This window comes from Vulpes vulpes, chromosome 14 (assembly GCF_048418805.1).
Source record: "Vulpes vulpes isolate BD-2025 chromosome 14, VulVul3, whole genome shotgun sequence".
Taxonomy (NCBI): Eukaryota; Metazoa; Chordata; class Mammalia; order Carnivora; family Canidae; genus Vulpes; species Vulpes vulpes.
Window position 1 is genome coordinate 83777464 of NC_132793.1, and position 24668 is coordinate 83802131.

Sequence of the window (24668 nt, forward strand, 5' to 3'; positions counted from 1 at the left end):
GTCAAGAACTCAGCCTATGGCTGACTAGCTTAGCCAAAATCTTGTCATTAGAGTGTTATAATTCCTTGAGAGGAATGTTACAATCTTCAGGAAAAAATGCTTACCAGTGTAAAATTTCCCACTGGCCCATGAGGAGGGGATACAGAATTCTTCCCAAAACTCTCCATCATTTTATGTCTTAAAGGGAAGAAATTAAAGCTTTTATATGAAACCAAGATCTTAGTCCATGTTGATGTTAGCATAGAATAAAATTGTGGAAAGATGAGAATTATACATGTCCATCTGTACCATGCACAATACAAGATATTGATTATGTATAAATATATCGTAATCATATTTTCAAGTAGGCTCTTCTGATGTTATTTAAAAGAGGAAGCATACAAATTCTGTGGGAAAAGTACATAGAAACCTCAGATGACCTAGAATATAAAGACCTCACATTGTTTGGATTAAGAGACTATTCAAAATAATGTGTAATCTTGTTTGCCAAAGATATATAATAGAAATAATCTAAATAATAATTTTTTAAAGTTGCAATGTTAACTCTGGAGTGCACTGTTGATTATTCCCATAGAAAAGAACTGATAACAATGACAAAATCAGTAGTTCATTGGAGCAGTGGTAGAAATTCCAACCAATTCCAATATCACTTCTAATCTACAAAATATACCAAGAAATTAGGAAACTTGACAAACCAAACCACTATAATGGAAAGTTTACTAATAAAAAGCTATAAGAAATAAACCAAAGGTATTCATTTGACTCTCTAAATAACAAGAAAAATTATGTTCACTACTTGAAACAAGATCTTGGTCTCAAAGATTCCTCAAACGGCCTCCATCAGCATTGGATGTTGAACTAGGATCTCCCCTTCAACACTAACTATGAACCCCACTAACAAAATATGAATATTAGTCTATCAAATCTACCTAAAACACCAAGAATTGGAAATATAATAATATTACAATTGAAAATGTTTAGTTCAGCATCCACTTGGGTCCATAGCTCAAATGCCTAGAGCATTTCTGTTTAGGTGACAGGGGAAAAATAGTGTTCTAAATCTTATGAGTTCACCAGCAAGGAAATTAAAATATACTTTAAGACATTTTGATTAGAAACTACTCTTTAATTTCTATGTTTCTTTTACTTAAGAGATAAATAAGTAAAGATTCATATCCTTTACATTAATTACCTAGTTGGTCTCAATCAACTGTTTCTTACTCTAAAGATTTTTGCATGTAAGAAAACTGTATGAATGCCTTAAAGGTAGGCATAACCATTTACCATTGGTCTCTCTCCTTATGTTCTGGTTCTCCAGGGTGTGGTTACTATGAATGTATGCATCCTGCCAGCCAAGCACTCAAAGATTTGCCATGTCATCCCTAAATCAGAAATTGGTATTTTGTAGGATTCATTACCTTAATATATGCAATCAAGATAATATTCAATTACTGTATCCCCTATTAGTCATATCAGCTGACCAAACTAAACCCTCCTCCACATTTTTGCCTAGCATGATCTCTTTGCTGGACCTCAGTTCACAGAAGTCACTTTGTCACTCATTTTGCTCAGATTACAATGAGAATCATTGATCCAGGCACATTTCTTAAAAAAAAATATTGATCCTGGGCAGCCTGGGTGGCTCAGCAGTAACACCACCTTCAGCCCAGGGCGTGATCCTGGAGACCTAGGATTGGGTCTCATATGTCAGGCTCCCTGCATGGAGCCTGCTTCTCCCTCTGCCTGTGTCTCTGCCTCTCTCTCTCTCTCTCTCTCTCTCTCTCTTTCGCTCTGTCATAAATAAATAAATAAATAAATAAATAAATAAATAAATAAATAAAATGTTTTAAAAAATATTGATCCTGACAGATGTGGCAGCACTGAGTACTTCAGATTATTTCGCCCTGGGACACACTAACTCATAGTATTTACTCATGGAAACCAGTCATCATAGATAATGATCTGGCCTCATGGCTGACTAGCCCAGCCAGAGTCTTATTGTAATTGGACTGCTATAGCATGTTAAGAGAAATGTCAGTATCTTCAAGACAAAAGGCTTACAGATGGTAGAATTCCTACTGGCTCTTGAGGATTAGATGATACAATTATTTGCAATACTTTCTTCCTTATCACCTCAAGAAAAAGGGATAATTTTTTTATTCATATGAAATCAAGGTTTTAGTTCATATTGACCTCTGAAAATAAAGTAAAAGTAGGGACATATGAGATGTATATATGTCCATTTGTCAATCATGGAAAAGACTGGATGGTTCATCATGTACCTGCACATAAAATATACTAACTCTACTAGGGTTTTTTTTCTGATATTATTCCTGGAAATAAATGAGACAGAAGCCTAAGATGTGATTCCAAAAATTATTATTTTTTAAAGATTTTATTTATTTTTTCATGAGAAACACACAGAGAGAGGCAGAGTCATAGGTAGAGGGAGAAGCAGGCTCCATGCAGGAAGCCCGATGTAGGACTCAATCCTGAGACTCCAGGATCACTCCGTGGGCCAAAGGCAGGCAATTAACCACTGAGCCACCCGGGCCTCCCGACTCCACATTAAACCTCACACTGGTTGGTTTCACAGACTTTTGTACAACTAGTTGTATTATTAACTAGTTTAAAAAAAAAAGAGTGCACTTGCTGTGGTGAGCAATGGGTATTGTATGGAACTGGTGAATTACTATATTGTACACCTGAAACTCATATTATACTACATGTTAACTAACTGGAATTTAAATAAAAACTTAAAAAAATAAATAAGAGTGGTCCATGAAAAATAAATTTATTAAAACTGTAATGTTACCTTTGGAAATCAGTGTTCTGATCATTTCCAGATAAGGAAATTTGTACTAATAAGTAACATTAGAAATTCCCATGAAGTGGCAGGAACAATTTCAAGCAATTCCAAGGGGGAAGTTAGGGAAGTTAAAAAAGAAAAAACTTCTTGATCAAATATTTACAATTAACAGGCTACAAGGAATTAACTATAGATATGCAGATGATAACCTACATGAAAAGAAAATTATAATTACTCCTTAAAGTAGAGAAGCATATGAAGTCATTTTTTATGTAGAAGACACTGGTGTCAAAGTTTCCCCAAATATTTCCCTCAGTGCCACTCATTATGACTATGTAATCCACCTTTAAATACATATAAAATTGGCTGAATATATATTGGCTAGTGAAATCTATTTTGAATACCAAGAATGGGATATTTATTTTTTTATTTAAAAAGTGTTTCATGGGGGATCCCTGGGTGGCACAGCGGTTTGGTGCCTGCCTTTGGCCCAGGGCGCGATCCTGGAGACCCGGGATCGAGTCCCACATCGGGCTCCCGGGGCATGGAGCCTGCTTCTCCCTCTGCCTGTGTCTCTGCCTCTCTCTCTCTCGCTCTGTGTGACTATCATAAATAAATAAAAATTTAAAAAAATAAAAACTGTTTCATGTACCATCTACCTAAATCCATTACTCTATGTCTAGAACATTGTCCCCAGTAAGAAAAAAAAAAGAGTTATTCTACTTCCCGTGACTGTGTCATCAATCTAATTAAAATACACCCTAAAACATTCACAGGAATGAAAACTCTAAAATTACCATTTGTTTTTTTACTCAAAGACATAAGAGAAACCAAATTTGCTATAAAATGTGTGTTTTATCAGGAGTTTTGTTTCATTCCAAATAAGGGAGCACTTAATTGGTGATGATAATCCATGGAATTCTAATTCTACAACTAGTCTACAAAGTATATAGAAAATTAGAGAAGTTGTGAAACAAAATTTTCCTAGTGGAATATTTAGTTATAAAGACTTATAAGAATTCATAATGGATATTCATTCGACCATGTGATGAAAAGAATGATTAAGCTCAAAATTTTGATGAAGTAGTACAGAAATGATTGTTCCTGATATTTGTGTCAAAATTTCTCCAGCACACTCACTGTAAAATCATGTATTATATCAAGGGTGTCTCTCTAAACACATTAGAAATTCACTGATGATACATGAAAGTGGTCAATGAAATTCATGTAAGAATCGAAGAATAATATTATTTATTTTTTTCTGCATTTGTTTTTATTTATTTTTAATAAATTAATTTTTATTGGTGTTCAATTTGCAAACATATAGAATAACACCCAGTGCTCATCCCATCAAGTGCCCACCTCAGTGCCCGCCACCCAGTCACCCCCACCGCCCGCCCACCTCCCCTTCCACCATCCCTAATTTGTTTCCCAGAGTTAGGAGTCTTTCATGTTCTGTCTCCCTTTCTGATATTTCCAACTCATTTTTTCTCCTTTCTCCTTTATTCCCTTTCACTATTTTTTTTCCAGTGGATAGTCTTTCCTCTTTTATCGAATATTAGTTGACCATAAAGTTCAGGGTCCACTTCTGGGTTCTCTATTCTGTTCCATTGATCTATGTGTCTGTTTTTGTGCCAGTACCACACTGTCTTGATGACCACAGCTTTGTAGTACAACCTGAAATCTAGCATTGTGATGCCCCCAGATATGGTTTTCTTTTGTAAAATTCCCCTGGCTATTCGGGGTCTTTTCTGATTCCACACAAATCTTAAAATAATTTGTTCTAACTCTGAAGAAAGTCCATGGTATTTTGATAGGGATTACATTAAACGTGTAAATTGCCCTGGGTAACATTGACATTTTCACTATATTAATTCTTCCGACCCATGAGCATGGAGTATTTTTCCATCTCTTTGTGTCTTCCTCAATTTCTTTCAGAAGTGTTCCGCAGTTTTTAGGGTATAGATCCTTTACCCCTTTGGTTAGGTATATTCCTAGATATCATGCTTTTCAGTGCAATTGTAAATGAGATTGACTCCTTAATTTCTCTTTCTTCAGTCTCATTGCTAGTGTAGAGAAATGCCACTGATTTCTGGGCATTGCTTTTGTATCCTGCCACACTGCCAAATTGCTGTATGAGTTCTAGCAATCTTGGGGTGGAGGCTTTTGGGTTTTCTATGTAGAGTATCATGTCATCAGCCAAAGGGAGAGTTTGACTTCTTCTTTGCCAATTTGAATGCCTTTTATTTCTTTTTGTTGTCTGATTGCTGAGGATAGGACTTCTAGTACTATGTTGAATAGCAGTGGTGAGAATGGACATCCCTGTCTTGTTCCTGATCTTAGGGGAAAGGCTCCCAGTGCTTCCCCATTGAGAATGATATTTGCTGTGGGATTTTCGTAGATGGCTTTTAAGATGTGGAGGAATGTTCCCTCTATCCCTACACTCTGAAGAGTTTTGATCAGAAATGGATGCTGTATTTTGTCAAATGCTTTCTCTCCATCTCTTGAGAGGATCATATGGTTCTTGGTTTTTCTCTTGCTGATATGATGAATCACACTGATTGTTTTACGAGTGTTGAACCAGCCTTGCATCCTGGGGATAAATCCTACTTGGCCATGGTGAATAATCTTCTTAATGCACTGTTGTATCCTATTGGCTAATATCTTCTTGAGAATTTTTGCATCCATGTTCATCAGGGATATTGGTCTATAATTCTCCTTTTTGGTGGGGTCTTTGGTTTTGGAATTAAGGTGATGCTGGCCTCATAGAATGAGTTTGGAAGTACTCCATCTCTATGTATCTTTCCCAACAGCTTTAGTCGAATAGGTATGGTTTCTTCTTTAAACGTTTGATAGAATCCCCTGGGAAGCCATCTGGCCCTGGACTTTTGTGTCTTGGGAGGTTTTTGATGACTGCTTCAATTTCCTCCCTGGTTATTGGCCTGTTCAGGTTTTCTATTTCTTCCAGTTCCAGTTTTGGTAGTTTGTGGCTTTCCAGAAATGTGTCCATTTCTTCTAGATTGCCTTATTTATTGACGTATAGCTGTTCATAATGTGTTTTTAAAAACGTTTGCATTTTCTTGGTGTTGGTAGTGATCTCTCCTTTCTCATTCATGATTTTATTGAGTCTTCTCTCTCTCTTCTTTTTAATAAGGCTGGCTAATGGTTTATGTATCTTATTATTCAAAGAACCAACTCCTGGTTTTGTTGATCTATTCCACAGTTCTTCTGGTCTCGATTTCGTTGAGTTCTGCTCAAATCTTAATTAACTCTCTTCTTCTGCTGGGTGCAGGATCTATTTGCTGTTTTTTCTCCTTTAGGTGTAAGGTTAGCTTTTGTATTTGAGTTCTTTCCAGTTTTTGGAGGGATGCTTGTATTGTGATGTATTTGCCCCTCAGGACTGCTTTTGCTCTATCCCAAAGATTTTGGATGGTTGTATCTCCGTTCTCATTAGTTTCCATGAGTCTTTTTAATTCTTCCTTAATTTTCTGGTTGACCCTTTCATCTTTTAGCAGGATGGTCCTTAACCTCCCCCTGTTTGAAATCCTTCCAAACTTCTTCTTGTGATTTAGTTCTAATTTCAAGGCATTATGGTCTGAGAATATGCAGGGGACGATCCCAATCTTTTGGTTCACTTCAGACTCGATTTGTGACCCAATATGTGGTCTATTCTGGAGAAAGTTCCATGTGCACTTGAGAAGAATGTGTATTCAGTTGCGTTTGGATATAAAGTTCTCTAAATATCTGTGAAATACATCTGGTCAAGTGTATAATTTAAACCTCTTGTTTCTTTGGAGATGTTGTGCTTAGAAGACCTATCAAGTGAAGTCACCAAGTATAAGTGTATTATTATCTAAGTATGTCTTAACTTTGGTTATTAATTTATTGATATATTTGGCAGCATTCGGGGTATATATATTGATAATTGTTAAGTCCTCTTCTTTGATAGATCCTTTAAGTATGATATAGTGTCCCTCTTCATCTCTTACTACAATAAGAATCAAAGAATTTTAAATACAATCATCTCACATCTAAAAATATTTAACATGTAATAGAAGTCATTGTTGAAGAGTATATGAAATTTCTTGCTCATATTATGGATAAAAAACAAAACAATGTGTAAACAACTGTTCTAATCATAGTAACTGCATTGGAGAGCAAATTGACTGTGAAGATTTCACATAGAGCATCTACTTTTCAATTTTTAAAAATTAAGTTCAATTTGCTAATATATAGCATAACATCCAGTGCTCATCCCATCAAGGGCCCACCTCAGCCCACGTGACACAATCACCCCACGCTTCCACCTACCTTCTCCTCCACCACCTTTTGTTCATTTCCCAGAGTTAGGAGTCTCTCATGTTTTGTCACCCTCTCTAATTTTTCCACCTATTACTTTTCAATTTCTATACAATTGTTCCACGTAATAGAAAATGATAAGTAAAATTCCATATCTTTGTATTTTGACAATCTAATCACACTAAAGACATTGATCATCACTCAGAAAATTCTAGTAGCTCAAATACGTAAATAGCTCAAGTGTAGTCACAGACATTTCGCATAGGACTCATTACTTAAGGAGTGGTTTCCCAAGGTCTATTTATGACATATATGTACATATTGGCAGCCAAGAATTGTAATATCATCCCATAATTGGTTATATAGACCTTTCTACAATTTGTTTCCTCTAGCATATGCCAGCATGTTATTTTTCCACTACCATAGTACTTTTTTGGGAGCATTTGCTGACCATGCTGAATTCCCCTCCATAGTTTTGCTTAGTATGATCTATGGGCTGGATCTCAGCTCACAGAAGTGATTTTCATTATTCACTCTGTCCATGTTCCAACAAGATCTCTTTGTGGAATCATCGTTTATCCCACAACAATTATAAAATGGACCATCAGAATGTGATACCTGGAAGGCAGTGAGCATTCAGGATTCTGTTACCATAGGAGGCACTGATCCACATGATGTTGATCATATATCTGAAGATTAGTGACTAATAGTGCAGGGAATGAATTGTGAAACATTGTATGAGTTAAATATAAGAGATACACCTTCAATAAAATCCTCTACCTTCTATGGAAACAAACAAAAAAGCCCATAATGTATATATTGTTCCAACTACAAATTTGATGTTTTAGACAGACAATCTCAGGTATGTTTCAAAAGAATTTTGCTTGAAAAAAGAATATGGCCACAAACCCATGAGATTGCAATGACCAAAAATGGTAGCACAAGGGCATTAGCAAGTGAAAGAGGATGCTCATCGTAACAGGGCAAGAGCCATTTGAAAGCACAATTAATATGACAAGCAGGGCACAATATCTTCCTTTCCAAAAAAGAAATATAGAAAAGTACTGGAAAATTCTAATGCCAAGAGATTGATGAAAACCAATCTATAAAAAAATATAATTCCATTGAATCATTCACAATACATAATTGGGGTAGATCAATGATAAGATAAAATGAAATTGAAACGCACTCATATAAAAATATTATATGAAGCAGAAATACAAAATGAAAATGCAAAAAAAAAGTCTGAAACACTGAAATGTGCACTATTTCTAATAGACAATATCAGGTCTGAGTCATGAAAAAAAGAAACATACATCACAAGTAATATAGAGGATACACAGAAAAAGAAGGGGAAGGAAAATAGCAAATATTATAACATAAGTAGCATAAAAAACAAAAATAAAGCATCCTTTATCATATACTTCTAACAAAGAGGGTATAGAAGAAAATAGAGTGAAAAGATGAAATTTTTTGGGGGGGTGAAAAAATAAGAGGAAAGGAAAGGACCTATGACTAAAGGCTCTCAGGAAGGCTAACAGGCTCAGGAAAATACCAGAAACCTGAAGACCACAGAATATAGCAAAAAAACACAAAATACGGAGCCAAACCGCTGACAAGATATGGAGGAAACAATGTATGTCCTCTGCAAAGACCAGTTCCCTAAGCCATACCCCACTTGATACCCTACAGCAGAAAAGGAAAGAAACCTTGGGAGGAAGACTTCAAAGGCTGACAGGCAGCAAGAACGGTGGAAGACAGTCAGGTGACCTGTGTCCCACTCACCCTGGATGTCCCACTCACCACAGGCTACAGGGTGTGCTGGAGCCCCTGCACCACCCATGCTACCCCACACAGGGCATCCCCTGGGGGCAGGGACAGGGTATCCCTGTGCCTGAATCACAGCTCTGCTTCAGGACCAATTTCCAGCCCTGTGCATCCTCCTCTAGGCTGTGGGTGACCCTGACCTCGGCACCTGTCCCTCACTGTATCTCCCTGGCTGGGATCTCGAGCTAGACCTCAGCTTCCATGAGGACAATAGTAAAGGATTCCTCATTCACTATGTTCAGCTTTCCAAGGAATGCACATGTGGAGTCATCATGGATATGAGCACCTGTGGGGTCTGGCTGGGACAGCCCATTAGTGCAAACATGCTCACCCTTGGGAGGACCTATTGTCCTGCCACATCAAGGAGAACCTGGGAAGGACGCATGACCACAGGGACCTCCAGACTTGGGAGACAATCCAAGGACATGACTATGAGCAAGAGGAACAGGATATCATCTTGGGGAGCTCAACCCTACATGTCAGGATAACACACCAGTCAGAAGGCCCTCAGGCAAGCACAAGATTTCCTTGCCCAAAGGCTCACTCTAAGACAAAAGAAGTTTACCTTCTTACCGATCCATGTGGAATCTGCCCAACCAGGGCAGCTAACCTGGTGAGGCCAACCTCACTCCACTCCTCCAAGGAGAAGAAGGCTTTCTATTATGAGCCGAAGTGAGGCTGGCAATGACACAACACCTGAAAATTTGGGAAAATTGCACTCACAAATGATAAACATACCCAGAGGATCAGGTGGTGAGATCAGAAAGAACAGATCCATGTGGAAGCCTAGCACCTGCCTGTGCTGTTCCTCTGTCCCACAGGACTGGCTGCACATGGGTGAAATGCCACAGGCCCAGGTCAGCCCACACGCAGGGATGTGCCTGTTTCATGTGTGTCGAGGAATTTCCATGAGCAATGTGCCTGGTAAGTGCCACGTGCTGTGAGTGGGGGTGTGCATGAGTCTGTGAGTGAGGGGCCCTCTATGGGTGTGTTTGGGTGTGTGTGTGTGAGTGTTATCTATGTGTTTACTAGCAGGTGTGTGCATGCGGGCGTGTGCAGGACAGGCTGGCAGACTAGCTGGCCGAAGCAGAGGTGCTCACATGTGGAAGTCATCACTTAAAAGCACATGGCCCATATGTGGAACCCTGGCCTCACGCCCTGCCGTGCAAAGGCATGAGATGATGCGTTTGACCCTGAGGGAGGCTGCAAAGGCCTGAGACACCACATATCCAAAGCCCTCTGGCAATGCACAGTGCACGGACTCTTTTCTACAAACCCACTTAGGACCACTGAAGTAACGTCAATGTGGACTAGGTGTCTTGCTAGATGACCAGGGGCCGGAGAGCTTCCCAAAACCTCAGCGACCACAGGGCAAGGCAAGGAGTCCCCATGCAGGCCCGGCAGCTCTTGGGCACTGGCTGGAGGCCCCAGGCCTCCACAAAGCCCTATTGAGGCAAGGCGACCACATGAAGACAGGCCTGAGGTGACGCCATGAGGACAGGCAACCTGTCGTGCCCACTCTACCATACGGCCCTTGGACTGTGGGTAGAACAGCCCTAAACAAGCGGTGCCCATGCCCTGCCGAGAGCCAGTAAAACAGCCGATGGAATGCAGGACATGCTACTGCCAAGGAAACTGGTGTGTCCATGGCCAGCGTGCTTCATGGGCATAGCCTCCAGGACACATGCCATCACTTGGGCTACCTCGCCCATGTCCATGTCCTTGAATCCTCATCACTGTAGGGAAAGTCTCGCACTGCTGCCCTCTAAAGGGACTCCCACATCGGGGGCTGGGATCCTCAGGGAGGACAGCCACACGTGGTGTGCTCGTCACAGGCATCCACATTGTGGGACCCAAGACAGGGCCTGTTGTCAGAGTTACAGGCACAACACAGTGGCTCTGACATAGGGGAATGGCCACAGTCCCATAGGAGAGTGGCACACACAAAGGAGGACCAGTGCCCTTCCCAAGGAGAGCAAGACATGAGCCAAGCTCCATGGCCACGACACAGGGCTGTGCCTGACTGCTATTGGGGCCCAGAGCCTTACCCACACAGCCTGCAGGCTAGCCCAGAGAAGTCTTGTGCCCACAAAACAGGAAGGTGCCACCGCAGGCATTGAATCAAGGGTCGCCCATGCTGGAAGCCTTCACACAGGAGCCCTGTGCTCCAGGAGTCAAGATCCCCACAGCCAGGGTCCACAAGGCTACCTGACAAAGTGAGAGCTGGCCAGGGTGGATGGCCAGCATACATCTCACAGATTCAGGGGAGAAACCTGGGAGAGCCCTTCCTCGGGAAAGTAGTGGCTAGGGGCACATCAGACAGAGCCCTTGGCACCATCTCCAGGTGTCCCCTTAGGGCCGATAAGTCGCACCCTGGTGGGTAGGTAGTAGGGCCTCACAACACTCACCAAGCACTGACCTGTTAGTGTCGCAACACCACCCAAGTATATGGAGGCTGCCGGCTGCCTTCACCCACCGGTCCTGAAGTCCTCCCCAGGCCCTGCCATTCCTATGCAGGCCATTGGCCAGCAGAGCATCGACACTCCTGGCCTGAGCATGTAGTACAAGCTCTGCCAGATCACCATGCATGTGTGGTGTGTGCGTGTCTGTGTGTGTATGTATGTGTGCCTCTCTGGCCTAAGAGACATTCAGGTGCTGTCAAGGGCAGTGGTCCTTTCTGGTGCTTTTGGCATCTTCCTGCATCCCTATGCAGTGCTCAGTTGTCAAACCTGGGACAGAGGACGCAGGCAAATATCACTGCTTGCCCATCGGAGGCCCATCTCCAAATACACAGAGCCCAGCCCTGAAAGTGTGGCTCCACATATACCACCAGGAGATCTACCTCAATCATTGGCCTCGCCGACTTCCTCTGGACAGATGCTCTCAAGGCTGTGCCAACAATTCTCAATGTGACTCCTACCTCTTTGCTACTGGCTGTCCAACACACCGCCAAAGCCCAGCAATGCCATGGACTCCATGCTGTAGACTCCCACCCAAGGAGGGCACACACCTCCTGGGCCCTCAGGATTCCCCAAGACTCTCCGATCCCAAGGCCCTTAAGTGGTGGTGCTGGTGCTGGTGGTGGTTGAGTGAGAGGCACGGCCAAGGTGAAGCTGTCCCCCACTCCTACCTTCCCTGGGGAAGACAATGTACTGGACTTCAGATTTGATGAGAATGATAGTAGGGAGTTCTCACTCATTTTGTTCAGCTTTTCCAAGAAATGCAGATTGAGGGAGTCATCATCGATCTGAGCACTTTCTGGAATGCCTGGCAAATGGAACATGCAGGCTGGATGGCTCATGGAGACTCCCCGTGGCCTCAGCAACCCCCAGTACCCTGGAGACCATCCAGAGCTATGCCCCTGAGCAAGAGTCACAGGCAATCATCTTAGGGAGCCATTGCCCCTCACTACGAGGCACAATCTAAGTGGCAGGCCTGCAGAATGGCCCAGGACCTTCTAGGCCCTTTTGCTCAATTTGAGACAACGAAAGGCTTACCTGCATAGCCATCCATGCATAGGCTCCCCACCCTAGACCAATCATCTTCCATAGGTCCTGCCATAACCCATTGCACCTGCAAGGAAAGGAAGGATTTCTTCTCTGGGGGGGCGGTGAGCCTGGCTTGGCCTCCGCACCTGTGGAAGGGTGGAGAAAACACACGAAGGTATCACAAACGCACCCAGGTGTTCAGCTGGCTAGAGCGTTCCAAATAGTTCCATGGGGATGCCTTGCATCTGCCTGTGCTGTCCCTCTATCCCAAAGGGCTGTCTGCACATGGGTGAGATGCCATTGTCCATGGTAAGTCCATGCATGGGGATATGCCTCTGTCTCATGTGTGTCTATGAATTTCTGTGTGAGTGCATGGCAATGTGTCTGGTAAGGCCATGTTCCATGAGTGGGGTGTGTGTGTGCCTGTGTATGAGGGACCCTCTGTGGTTGGGTTAGAGTGTGTGTGCTTCAGTGTGATTCTTGGGTTTATTAGCAGGTGTGAGCGTGTGTGCGTGTGCAGGGTAGGCTGGCAGGCTGGGTGGCCGTGGCACAGGTGCTCACGTATGGAGTTCACCTCCACAAAGCACATGGCCCATACAGGGATCCATGGCCTCAGACCCTGCCATGCAATGGCACGAAATGACACAATTGACCCTGGGGGGAGGTTACAATGGCCTGAGACACCACGTGTCCAAAGCCCTCTGGCAACGCACAGGAAAACAACTCTCCTCCAAAAATCCACTTTCGACTGTCGAAGCGATGTTGTGGACTAGGTCAATCCGTTGGGGTCAGATGCAGCATGAAATCTCAGTAATCATGGGGCAAACCAATGACCATGGTGCAGGCTATTAGGCCTCCAGGGCTGGCTGCATGCCTCAGGCCTCCACAAAGTCTACTGATATGAGGTAGCTATGCAAAGGTCGGCCAGGTGACCCATCCCACTCACTCAACAACATGGCTCTTGGTGCAAGCAAAACAGACCTAGGCAAGTGGTTCCCATGCCCCACCTAGAGCCAGTGCAACAGTCGACGGAATTCAGGGTGCACTACTGCCAAAGGACCTGGAATGTCCCTGGCTATTGTGCTTAGTGGACATGGCCTCCAGGAACAGGTGCCATCAATCAGACACCCTCTACATGTCCACCTTGTTGAGTCCTCATCACTGCAGGGAAAATATCTCACCACTGCCCTCAAAAGGGACTCCTGCATCAGGGACAGGGATCCTCAGTGAGGACAGCAACATGCAGCATGTTCTTCACAGGCGTCCACATTGTGGGGTCAAGGCAGGGCTCGTCCATTGGCAGACACAGGCACAACATAGTGGCCCTGGCACAGGAGCATGGCCTCAGTCATGAAGGAGAGAGGCACACACAAAGGAGGACCAGTGCCCTTCCACAGGAGAGGGGGACATGGGCCAAACTCCATGGACACGACATGGGGCTGCACCTGACTGCTATCAGGGTCCCTGTGGCCTGTCCTGCATGGTCTGCAGGCTAGCGCAGAGAAGACTTTTGCCCACAAAACAGGAAGGAGCCACCCCAGACACTGAATCAAGGGCTGTCCTGGGTATATCCCTTCACACAGGAGCCCCATGCCCTAGGAGGCAAGGTCGAACAGCCAGGTTCCACGAGGCCAGCGGGCAATGCTAGGGGCAACCAGGGTGGTGATGGTGGGCACACCTCTAAAAGACACAGGGTAGATGCCCAGGAGAGTACTTCTTTGGGAGAGTAGTAGACAGGGGCACATTGGAGAGAGCCCTCGGCAGATTGAAGGCAGCCCCTAAGGGCCATAAGTCATAGTCCATGTGGGCAGGCGGTGGGGCCACACACAGCTCACCAAGCACTGACTGGTTGGTGTTGGAACACCACCCAAGTATAGGGAGACTACTGGCTGTTCTATCGACCCGTACTGTGGACTCCCCAGGCCTTACCATTCCCATCCATCCCAGGGGCCAGCAGAGCGTCTATACTCCTGCTGTGAGTGTATACCATGAGCTCTGCCGGAACTCCTTGTACGTGTGGTGTGTTTGTGTGTGTGTGTGCATGCCTGTGTCTGCATTTGTGACTGTGTGTGTGTGTGGGTGTATGTGACTGCATATGCGTTTGTGTGTGTCTCCATGTGTGTGCAAGTCTGTGCATAGGTGTGCGTGTGTGTGCTTCTCTGCCCTGAAACATATTCAGGCACTGTCAAGTGCATTAGCCCTACTTGGTGCCTCTCCTGTCTTCCCCCAGGCCTGCTAAGCTCTCAGCTACAACCTGAGATAGAGGCTTCGGGCAAAGATTGCCACTTGCCCCAAGGGGAGTCCACCTGGAAACCCACGGTGCCTGGCCCTGAAAGGGAGGTACCGCACACACTGCCAGGAGCTCTGGCTCAATTTTCAGTCTGGCCGACTTGCTCCAGCATGGAACCTCTCCAGGCCATGCCAACATTGCCCAACGCGACTCCTACTGCTTGGCTGCCAGTTGTCTGAGACGCCTTCAAAGCCAGGACATGCCTCAGAAGACTACCAAGCTGAGGACTCCCATCCAAGGAGAGCCTTCTGGGCCCTCAGCCCTCCATGAGGCTCTCCGATTCCAAGGCCCTTGGGTGGAGATGGTGGTGGTGGTGGTGGTGGTGGTGGTGGTATTTGCGAGCATGTGGCATGACCAAGGACAAGCTAGCTGTCCCTCAGTTTTGATGAGAATGACAGTAGGGAGTTCTCACTCATTTTGTTCAGCTTTTCCAAGGAATGCAGATTGAGGGAGTCATCATCAATCTGAGCACTTGCTGGGCTGCCTGGCAAATTGAACCACGCAGGCTGGACAGGTCATAGGGTAGTACCCGAGGCCTCAGCACCCTCCAGCAAGCTGGAGACCATTCAGAACTATGGCCCTGAGCAAGAGGCATGGGCATTCCACTCGAGGAGCTATCACCCCTCTCCATGAGGCACAAGCCAACTGGCAGGCCACAGGCATATCTAGGACCTTCTAGTCCCATCATCTCACTTTGAGATGCCAAAGGCTTACCCGCATAGCGATCTGTGCACAGGGTCCTCCGCCCCGGGCCACTCTTCTTCCAGAAATCCCACATCATCCCTCCACACCTCCAAGGAAAGGAAGGTCTTCTTCTCTGAGTCAATGGAGCGCCTGGCTTGCCCTCCTCACCTGAGGAATGGTGGAGAAAACATAAGAATGCATCACAAATGCACTCAGGTGCTCAGCTGGCCAGAGTGGTCCAAATGGTTGCATGGGGAAGCTTTGCATCTGCCTGTGCTATCCCTCTGTCCCACAGGGCTAGCTTCTCATCGGTGAGATGTCACGGGCCCGCGTCAGCCCACACATGGGGATGTGCCTCTGTTTCATGTGTGTCTAAGAATTTTCTTGTGAATGCATGACAATGTGTCTGGCAAGGCCATGTGTCATGAGTTGGGACAGATGTGCATCTGTGTATGAGAGGCCCTCTGTGCTGTTTCATTGTGCATCAGTGTGACTCTATGAGTTTATTAGCAGGTGTGCACGTGTGTGCATGTGCAGGACAGGCTGGCAGGCTGAGCAGCCATGGCAGAGGTGCTCACGTGTGGTGTTCATCTCCCCAAACCACATGGGCCATCCATGGATATGTTGCCTCAGACCCTGCCACACCACAGCATGAATTGATGTGATATACCCGACGGGAGAATGCAGTGGTCAGACACTACATGTCCAATGCTCTGGCAACACAGAGCACAATGACTCTCCTCAAAAAAGCCCACTTCCAACTGTCAAAGTGACATTGTTGTGGACTACGTCACCTCGTTAGCTGTCTTGGTGTCGGAGCCCAGCATGAAATCTCAGTGAAAACGGATCAAGGCAATGAGTCCTGATGCAGGCTGGGAGCCCAGGGGGATGGCTGCACGCCTCAGGCCTCCAGAAGCCCTGGTGAGCCAAGGGAGCAATACAAAGGTTGGACAGGTGACTCGTCCCACTCACTTGACAATACGACTCGACAATATGACTCTTCGTATATGGGCAGAACAGCCTTAGGCAAGCAGTGCTCATGCCCCAACAAAAGCAAGTAGCAACAGCTGACAGAAACCGCGGTGTGCTACAGCCAAGGACATTGGCATGCCTAAGGCAGTTGTGCTTCATGAGCATGGCTCCAGGAACACGTGCCATCACTCGTGCTGCCATGTCCACGTCCATGTCCTTGAGTCCTCATCGCTGCAGGGGAAGTCTCTTACCACTGCCCTGGAACGGGACTCCCGTGTCGGGGGCTGGAATCCTCAGTGAGGACAGCAACATGCAGTGTGCTCTTCACAGGAAGCCACATTTTGGGAGTCAAGCCAGGGCCCATTCATTGGAAGAGATAGGCACAACATAGTGGTTCTGGAGCAAGGGCATGGCTGAAGTACTGCAGGTGATAGGCACACAGAAAGGAGGACTGGTGCCCTTCCCACGAAGAGGAAGACATGGGCCAAGCTCCATGGCCACGATGTCGGGCTGTGCCTGACTGCTATCAGCATCCCCAGGGCCTGTCCAGCATGGTTGAGAATCAAGCCCAGAGAAGTCTTGTGGCCACAGAACAGGAAGAAGCCACCCCAGATGCTGAATCAAGGGCTGCCATGTATGGATGCCTTCACATAGAAACCCAGAACCCCAGAAGGAAATGTCTGCATAGCCAAGGACTGCAAGTTCACCCAGCAAAGCAAGGGTTGGCCAGGATGGCAATGGCCAGCATACCTCTCACAGGCACATGGAAATTGCCCAGGAGAGCCCTTCTTTGGGAAGGTAGTGGCCAGGGGCATGTCGGGCAGAGTCCTGGGCTACATCCAAAGTAGGCCCCATAGGGTAATAAGTAGAAGCTCATGTGGGAAGGTGGTGAGACCTCCCACAGCCCACAAAGCACTGACCCGTTGGTGTTGCAACACCACCGAGTGTAGGGAGCCTGCCAGCTACATGCACACACCCATCCTGCAGACTCCAGAGGCCCTGCCATTCCCATCCATTCCAGTGGACAGCAGAGCATCTACACTTTGCCCTGAGCAAACACCACGAGCTCTGCAGGTCCTACTTGCATGTGTGGTGTGTGCATGTGTGTGTGTGTGTGTGTGTGTGTGTGTGCGCGCGCGTGCACGCGCACATGCCTGTGTCTGCATCTTTATGTGTGTCTGTGCGTGTATTTGTGTATGCGTGTGTGTGTTCATGTGTGTGGGAGACTGTGTGTGTGGGTATGTGTGCTTCTCTGGCCTGAGACACATTCAGGCACTGTCAAGTGCATTGGCCCTACCTGGTGTCTTTCCTGTATTCCCTCAACCCTGTGCAGCTTTTACCTGATGACCTGGAACAGAGGCCTAGGGCAAAGATTCCCACTTGCCCGTATGAGAGTCCTCCTCCAAACCCATGGTGCCTGGCCCTGAAGGAGTTGCACAGCTCACACTGCCAGGAACTCTGGATCAATCATCAGTCTGGCTGATTTGCTGCAACACAGAGCCTCTTGCGGCTGCACCAACATCGCCCAATGCGACTCCTACTGCTTGGCTCCCGGTTGTCTGAGATGCCTTCAAAGCCTGGATAATGCCTCGGGGGACTACTAAGCTGAGGACTTCCATCCAAGGAGGGCACATGCCTTTTGGGCCCTCAGCCTTCCATGAGGCTCTCTGATCCCAAGGCCCTTGGGTGGAGATGGTGGTGGAGGTTGCAAGAATGTGGCATGACCAAGGCAAAGCTAGCTTTCCCTCACTCCTACCTTCCCTGGGGAAAACAACGTGCTGGACCTCAGTTTCGATGAGCACAATGGCAGGGAGTTCTCACTCATTTTGTTCAATTTTCGAAAGAAAGCAGATTGAGGGAGTCCTGATCCATTGGAGCACTTCCTGGGCCGACTGGCAAACCGAACCAAGCAGACTGGATGGCTCATAGGGGACTCCCCGTGGCCTCAGCACCCTCTAGCACCCTGGAAACCCTCCAAAATTCGCCCCTGAGCAAGAGGCCCAGGCAATCCTCTCAGAGAACCACTGCCCCTTGCCATGAGGCACAAGCCCACTGGCAGGACGGTGGCCAACCCAGAATCTTCTAGTCCAATTCACTCACTTTGAGACAGTGAAAGGCTTACCCCCATACCGATCCATGCGCAGGCTCCCCACCCTGGCCACTCTTCTTCCAAAGGTGCGCCATCATTCTTCCGCAACTCCAAAGAAAGGAAGGTCTGTTTTTTTAGTCAACAGCGAGCATGGCTTGTACTCCTCACCTGAGGAATGGAGGAGAAATCACACAATTATGTCACAAATGCACCCAGGTGCTCAACTGGTGAGAGTGGTCCAAACAGTTACGTGGGAAACCTTTATATCTATCTGTGCTGTCTCTCTGACCGACAGGGTTATTGCACATTGGTGAGATGCCATGGGCCCATGTCAGTCCACACAGGGGCATATGCCTCTGTCTGTGTGTGTCTAGGAATTTCCTTATGGGTGCATGACAGTGTGTCTGGCAAGGGTACATGCCATGAGTGGTGGCATGCGTGTCTGTGTATGAGGGTCCCCCTGTGTGGGAGTTGCATTGTGTGTGCGTCAGTATAACTCTATGGGTTTATTAGCAGGAGTGTGTGTGTGTGTGTGTGCGTGCATTTGCAGGGCAGGCAGGCTGGCTGGGCGGCTGGGGAACATGGCCACAGTACTGCAGGTGAGAGGCACAAATAAAGGACGATCAGTGCCCTTCCTATGAAGAGGAAGACGTAGGCCAATCTCCAAGGCAAAAACACGGGGCTGGGCCTGACTGCTCTCAGGGTCCCTGTGGCCTATCCTGCATGGTGTGCAGGCTACCCCAGAGAAGACTTGTGCCCTCAGAGCAAGGAGTCACCGCGGATGCTGAATCAAGGGCCTCCCTGGGTGGACGCATTTACACAGGAGCCCCGCAGCCCAGAAGGCAAGCTCTGCACAGCCAGGGTCTGCAAGGCTAAGTGGCGAAGTGAGGTCTGACCAGGGTCACAATGGCTGGCATACCTCTCACAGGAAAAGGGTGGACACCCAGGAGAGCGCTTCTTCAGAAAAGTAGTAGTCAGGGGTGGGTCACATAGAGCTCTCTGCACGATTGCCAGGAAGCACATTAAGGCCATTAAGTCTCAGCCTATGGGGGAAGGTGGTGGGGCTGCACACAGCCTACAAAGCACTGACCTGTTGGTTTTTGCAACACCATCCAAATTTAGAGAGGCCACTAGCTGCCTGCACCAACTTGTCCAGTGGACAGCCTGGGCCCTACAATTCCCATTGATTCCAGTGGACAGCAGAGTGTCGACACTCCTGCCTTGAACATACACCACGAGCTCTGCTGCATCTCCTTGCATGTGTGGTGGGTGCGTCTGTGTGTACACGTGTCTGTGTTTGTGTATGCGTGTGTATGTGGGTGTTCCTGTGTGCGTGCGAAACTGTGTGTGTCTGTCCTGGTCTGGGCTCAGATGAGTTGAGGCGCAGTCAAACGCATCGGTCCCTCTTGGTGCCTCTCCTGTCTCCCCCCAACCATATTCAGCTCTCATTGAAAACTCGGGACAGAGGCCTCAGGCAAAGATACCTGCTTGCCTGGATGATAGTCAATCTGTAACCCCATGACGCATGGCCCTGAAAGGGGGGAACTGCACACAACGCCAGAATCTCTGGCTCAATCATCAGACTGGCTTATGTGCTCTGGCACAGATGCTTTTGGGGCCCTGCCAATGCCATCTAATGCAACTCCTACTGCTTGGCAGCTGGCTATCTGAGATGCTGCCAAAGCCCAGCCATGCCACAGAGAACCATGAAGCCGATGACTCCCACCAAGGAGAACATATGTTTTCTGAGCCCTCAGCCCTCCCCCAGGCTCTCTGATGCCAAGGCCCTTGGGTGGAGATGGAGGTGTTGGTGTTGGTGCTTTTGAGCATGTGGCAGGAACAAGGAGAAGCCGTCCCTTACTCCTACCTTCCCTGGGGGAGACAACGTGCTGGACCTCAGTTTCGATGAGAACGACGGTAGGGAGTTCTCACTCATTTTGTTCAGCTTTTCCAAGGAATGCAGATTGAGGGAATCATCATCGATCCAAGCACTTTCTCGGCCTCCTGGTAAATTTTACTATGCAGGCTGAACAGCTCACAGGGTCTCCCTGTGGCCTCAGCACCCTCCAGTACCCTGGAGACCATCCACAGCTATGCCCCTGAGCAAGAGGCATGGCCAATCCTCTTGGGGAGCCATCACCTCTTTCCATGAGCACAAGCAAACTGGCAGGTCCACTCACTGGCCCAGGACCTTCTAGTCCCAATGGCTCACTTTGAGATAACGAAAGGCTTACCTCCTTGTGATCCGTGCAGGTTCCCCGTCCTGGACCATTCTTCTTCCACAGGTCCAGCTATCATCTACCACACCTCCACAGAAAGGATGGTCTTCTTCTCCATGTCAACAGCAAGCCTGGCTAGGTCTCAGAACCTGAGGAAGTGTGGAGAAATCCGGCGAATGTGTGACAAACGCATCCAGATGCTCAGGTGGCCTGAGCATTCTGAATGGTTCCTTGGGGAAGCTGTGCATCTGCCTGTGCTGTTCCCTCTGTCACACAGGACTAGCTGCTTGTCGATGAGATGGCATGGGCCCACACCATCCCACACGTGGTGATGTGCCTTTGTCTCATATGTGCCTAGGAATTTCCTTCTGAGTGTATGACAATGTGTCTGGTAAGGCCACGTGCCATGAGTGGGGATGTGCATGCGTCTGTGTGGGGCCCTCTGTGGGTGTGTTTGAGTGTGTGTACATCAATGTGACTCTATGGGTTTATTAGCAGGTTTGGACGTGTGTGTGTGTGCAGGCAGGCTGGCAGGCTGGCCAGTCGTGGCTCAGGTGCTCATGTTTGGAGTTCATCACCACAAAGCACATGGCCCATCTGGGGATCCATGGACTCAGACCCTGGCACGCATGGCACCAGATGATGCGATTGATCTCAGGGGAGCCTGCAAAGCCCTGAGACACCACGTGTCCAAAGCTGTCTGGAAACGCACAGCACAAGGACTGTCCTCCAGAAACCCACATTTGACTGTTGAAGCGACGTCAATGTGAATTAGGTCACCCTATTAGCTGATCCAGGTCTGGGGTACAACCCAGAATGCCAGTGACGATGGGGCAAGGCAACGAGCCCTTGTGCAGGCCAGCAGGCCTCGGGTACTGGTTGCATGCCTCAGGCCTCAACAAAGCCCTACTGAGGTGAGGTGGCCACGTGAAGTTAACCGGTCCTGCACATACGACAATTTGGTTGCTGCTGTGTGGGCAGAACAGCCCTAGGCAAGCGGTGCCCATGATACACTAAAAGCCCTGCAACAGCTGATGGCACCAGGGGGCGTGCTACTACCAAGGGAAGAGGCATTTCCGTAGCCATTGTGCTTCATGGGCATGGCTTCCAGGAACACGTGCCATCAGACGGGCTGCTGCGTCCAGGTTCATATCCTGGAGTCCTCATCACTGCAGGAAAAGTCACCACTGCCCTCAAATGGGACTCCAGCATTGGGGGCTGAGATCTTCAGCGAGAACAGCAAAACACAGCATGCTCTTCACAGGCATCCACATTGTAGGACTCAAGGCAGGACCCATTTGTCAGCAGACACAGGCTCAACAGAATGACTCTGATGCAGGACTATGGCCACAGTACTGCTGGTGAGAAGCACACACAAATGCGGACCGGTGCCCTCTCCACCAAGAAGAGGACATGGGCCAAGTTCCAGGGCCACAATATGAGGCTGCGCCTGACTGCTATTAGGGTCCCTGTAGCCTGTCCTTCATGGTCTGCAGGCTAGCCCAGAGAAGTCTTGTAGCCACAGAGCAGGAAGGAGCCACCCCGGACGCTGAATCAAGGGCCCCCATGGGTGGACACCTTTACACAGAAGCCCTGCAGCCCAGGAGGCAAGGTCCACATGGCCAGGGTCTGCAAGGCCAGCCGACGAAGCAAGGGCTGGCCAGGGTAGCAACTACTGGCATACTTCTCACAGGCACGGGTTAGACGCCCAGGAGAGCCCTTCTTTAGGAAAGTAGTGGCTAGGGAGCATTGTACAGACACCTCAGCACCATCGCCCGAGGGCCCCTGAAGGCTGTAAGCATAGCCCATAGGGGAAGGCAGTGGGGCCGCACACAGCCCACCAAGCACTGACCCGTTGGTTTTCGCAACGCCATCTGAGTTTAGGGAGGCCACTGGCAGTCTTCACCAAGCCATCCGGCGGACAGCCTGGGCCCTGCCATTCCCATCCATTCCAGGGGCCAGCATAGCGTCAACACGCCTGCCCTAAATGTACACCATGAGAGCTGCTGGACCTCCTTGCATGTTTGCTGTGTGCATCTGTGTTTGTGTGGGTGTATGTGTTTGTGTATGCGTGTGTGTGTGTGTGTGTGTGTGTGTGTGTGTGTGTGTTCATGTGTGCGTGGGAGTCACTGTGTCTGTCCTGGTCTGGGCTCAGATGAATTCAGGCACTGTCAAATGCATTGGCCCCTCCTGGTGCCTCTCCTGTCCTCCACCAACCCTGTTCAGCTCTCATTGAGAACTTGGGACAGAGGCGTCGGGCATTGATTGCTGCTTGCCCGGATGGAAGTCCACCTGTAAAACCATAACACCTGGCCCTGAAAGGGGTGTACGGCACACACTGCCAGGATCTCTGGCTCAATCATCAGCCTGGCCTACTTGCTCCAGCAGAGAAGCTTTTGAGGCCCTGCCAACACCACCTAATGCAACTCTTACTGTTTGGCTGCTGGCCACCTGAGATGCCACCAATCCCAACCATGCCACAGAGGACCACAAAGCCCGGGAATCCCAACCAAAGAGGGCATAAGATTTCTGGACTCTCAGTCCTCCATCAAGCTCTAAGATCCCAAGACCCTTGGGTGGAGATGGTGGTGGTGGTGGTGGTTGCGAGCGTGTGGCCTGACCAAGGTGAAGGTGTCCCTCACTTCTACCGTCCCGGGGAAAGACAACGTGCTGGACCTCAGTTTCGATGAGAACGACGGCAGGGAGTTCTCACTCATTTTGTTCAGCTTTTCCAAGGAATGCAGATGGAGGGAGTCATCATCGATCCAAGCACTTTCTCGGCCTCCTGGTAAATTGAACTACGCAGGCTGAACAGCTCATGGGGTCTCCCCATGGCCTCAACACCCTCCAGCACCCTAGAGACCATCCACAGCTATGCCCCTGAGCTAATCCCTTGGGGAGCCATCTCCCCTCGCCATGAGCACAACCCAACTGGCAGGTCCGCTGGCCGGCCCAGGACCTTCTAGTCGCATCAGTACACTTTGAGACAACAAAAGGCTTACTTCATCGTGATCCCTGTGCAGGTACCCGTCCTGGGCAACTCTTCTTCCAGAGGGCCTGTCATCATCTCTCCATATCTCCACAGAAAGGAAGGTCTTCTTCTCCATGTCAACAGGAAGCCTAGCTAGGCCTTGGCACCTGAGAAGTGTGGCGAAATCAGGTGAATGCATGACAAACGCACCCAGGAACTCAGATGGCCTGAGCAATCGGAACAGTTCCATGGGGAAGCGGTGCATCTGCCTGTGCTGTCCCTCTGTCCCACAGGGCTACCTGATCCTCAGTAAGATAACGCAGGCCCATGTCATCCCACACATGTCGATGTGCCTCTGTTTCACGTGAGTCTAGGAATTTCCTTGTGAGTGTATGACAATGTGTCTGGTAAAGCCACGAGCCATGTTAGGGCTGTGGGTATGTCTGTGTGGGGCCCTCTGTGGGTGTGTTTGAGTGTGTGTGCATCAGTGTGACTCTATGGGTTTATTAGCAGGTGTGCAGATGAGTGAGTGTGCAGGGAAGGCTGGCCAGACATGGCTCAGGTGTTCATGTTTGGAGTTGATCACTGCAAAGCACATGGGCAATCTGGGGATTCATGGCCTCAGACTGTGGCATGCATTGGCATGAGAAGACAGGATTCACCTCAGGGGAGGATGCAAAGGCCTGAGACACCACGTGTCCACAGCCCTCTCGGGAAGGCACAGCACAATGACTCTCCTCCAAAAATCCACTCTCCACCATTGAGGCGACGTCGATGTGGACTAAGTCACCTGTTAGCTGAGTCGGGTCTAGGGAGCAGCACGAAACCTCAGTGACCACAGGGCAAGGCAATGAGCCCCCGAAAGACCGGCAGGCCTTGGGTACTGGCTGCACACTTCAGGCCTCATAAAGCCCTAGTAAGGTGAGGTAGCCACGCAGAATTCGGACAGGCAACCCGTGACATGCACATCATGATTTGGCTCTTGGTGTGAAGGCAGAACAGCTCTAGGCAAGTGGTGTC

At 48.0% G+C, this 24668-nt stretch overlaps 1 protein-coding gene, 5 non-coding genes and 1 pseudogene across 8 annotated transcripts in view; all 7 read right to left on the reverse strand.

The window, feature by feature from the left end:
- LOC112907092 (uncharacterized) overlaps positions 1 to 24668 on the reverse strand; it is a 133288-nt gene that overhangs the window by 41971 nt on the left and 66649 nt on the right. For 2 of the 3 annotated variants that reach the window (XM_072737035.1, XM_072737036.1), the window contains exons 23-27: positions 23680 to 23815; positions 20693 to 20826; positions 18492 to 18626; positions 15428 to 15565; positions 12433 to 12569 (exon numbers count right to left, since the gene is read on the reverse strand). In XM_072737035.1, the coding sequence (XP_072593136.1) occupies positions 20797 to 20826; positions 23680 to 23815 (166 nt within the window). In that variant the 3' untranslated portion in view covers positions 12433 to 12569; positions 15428 to 15565; positions 18492 to 18626; positions 20693 to 20796. Of the gene's footprint in view, positions 1 to 12432; positions 12570 to 15427; positions 15566 to 18491; positions 18627 to 20692; positions 20827 to 23679; positions 23816 to 24668 lie in introns of those variants that run through there. The other variant, XM_072737037.1, reaches the window with a different exon arrangement.
- On the reverse strand, positions 9123 to 9215 carry LOC112907124 (small nucleolar RNA SNORD116). The gene has a single exon (XR_003232708.1). It is a non-coding gene; the product is annotated as a small nucleolar RNA SNORD116 (small nucleolar RNA).
- Positions 12090 to 12184, reverse strand: LOC112907121 (small nucleolar RNA SNORD116). Its single transcript, XR_003232706.1, has one exon. It is a non-coding gene; the product is annotated as a small nucleolar RNA SNORD116 (small nucleolar RNA).
- Positions 15085 to 15179, reverse strand: LOC112907122 (small nucleolar RNA SNORD116). The gene has a single exon (XR_003232707.2). It is a non-coding gene; the product is annotated as a small nucleolar RNA SNORD116 (small nucleolar RNA).
- Positions 18150 to 18239, reverse strand: LOC112907125 (small nucleolar RNA SNORD116; annotated as a pseudogene).
- Positions 20350 to 20444, reverse strand: LOC112907119 (small nucleolar RNA SNORD116). The gene has a single exon (XR_003232704.1). It is a non-coding gene; the product is annotated as a small nucleolar RNA SNORD116 (small nucleolar RNA).
- On the reverse strand, positions 23350 to 23444 carry LOC140595555 (small nucleolar RNA SNORD116). The gene has a single exon (XR_011997289.1). It is a non-coding gene; the product is annotated as a small nucleolar RNA SNORD116 (small nucleolar RNA).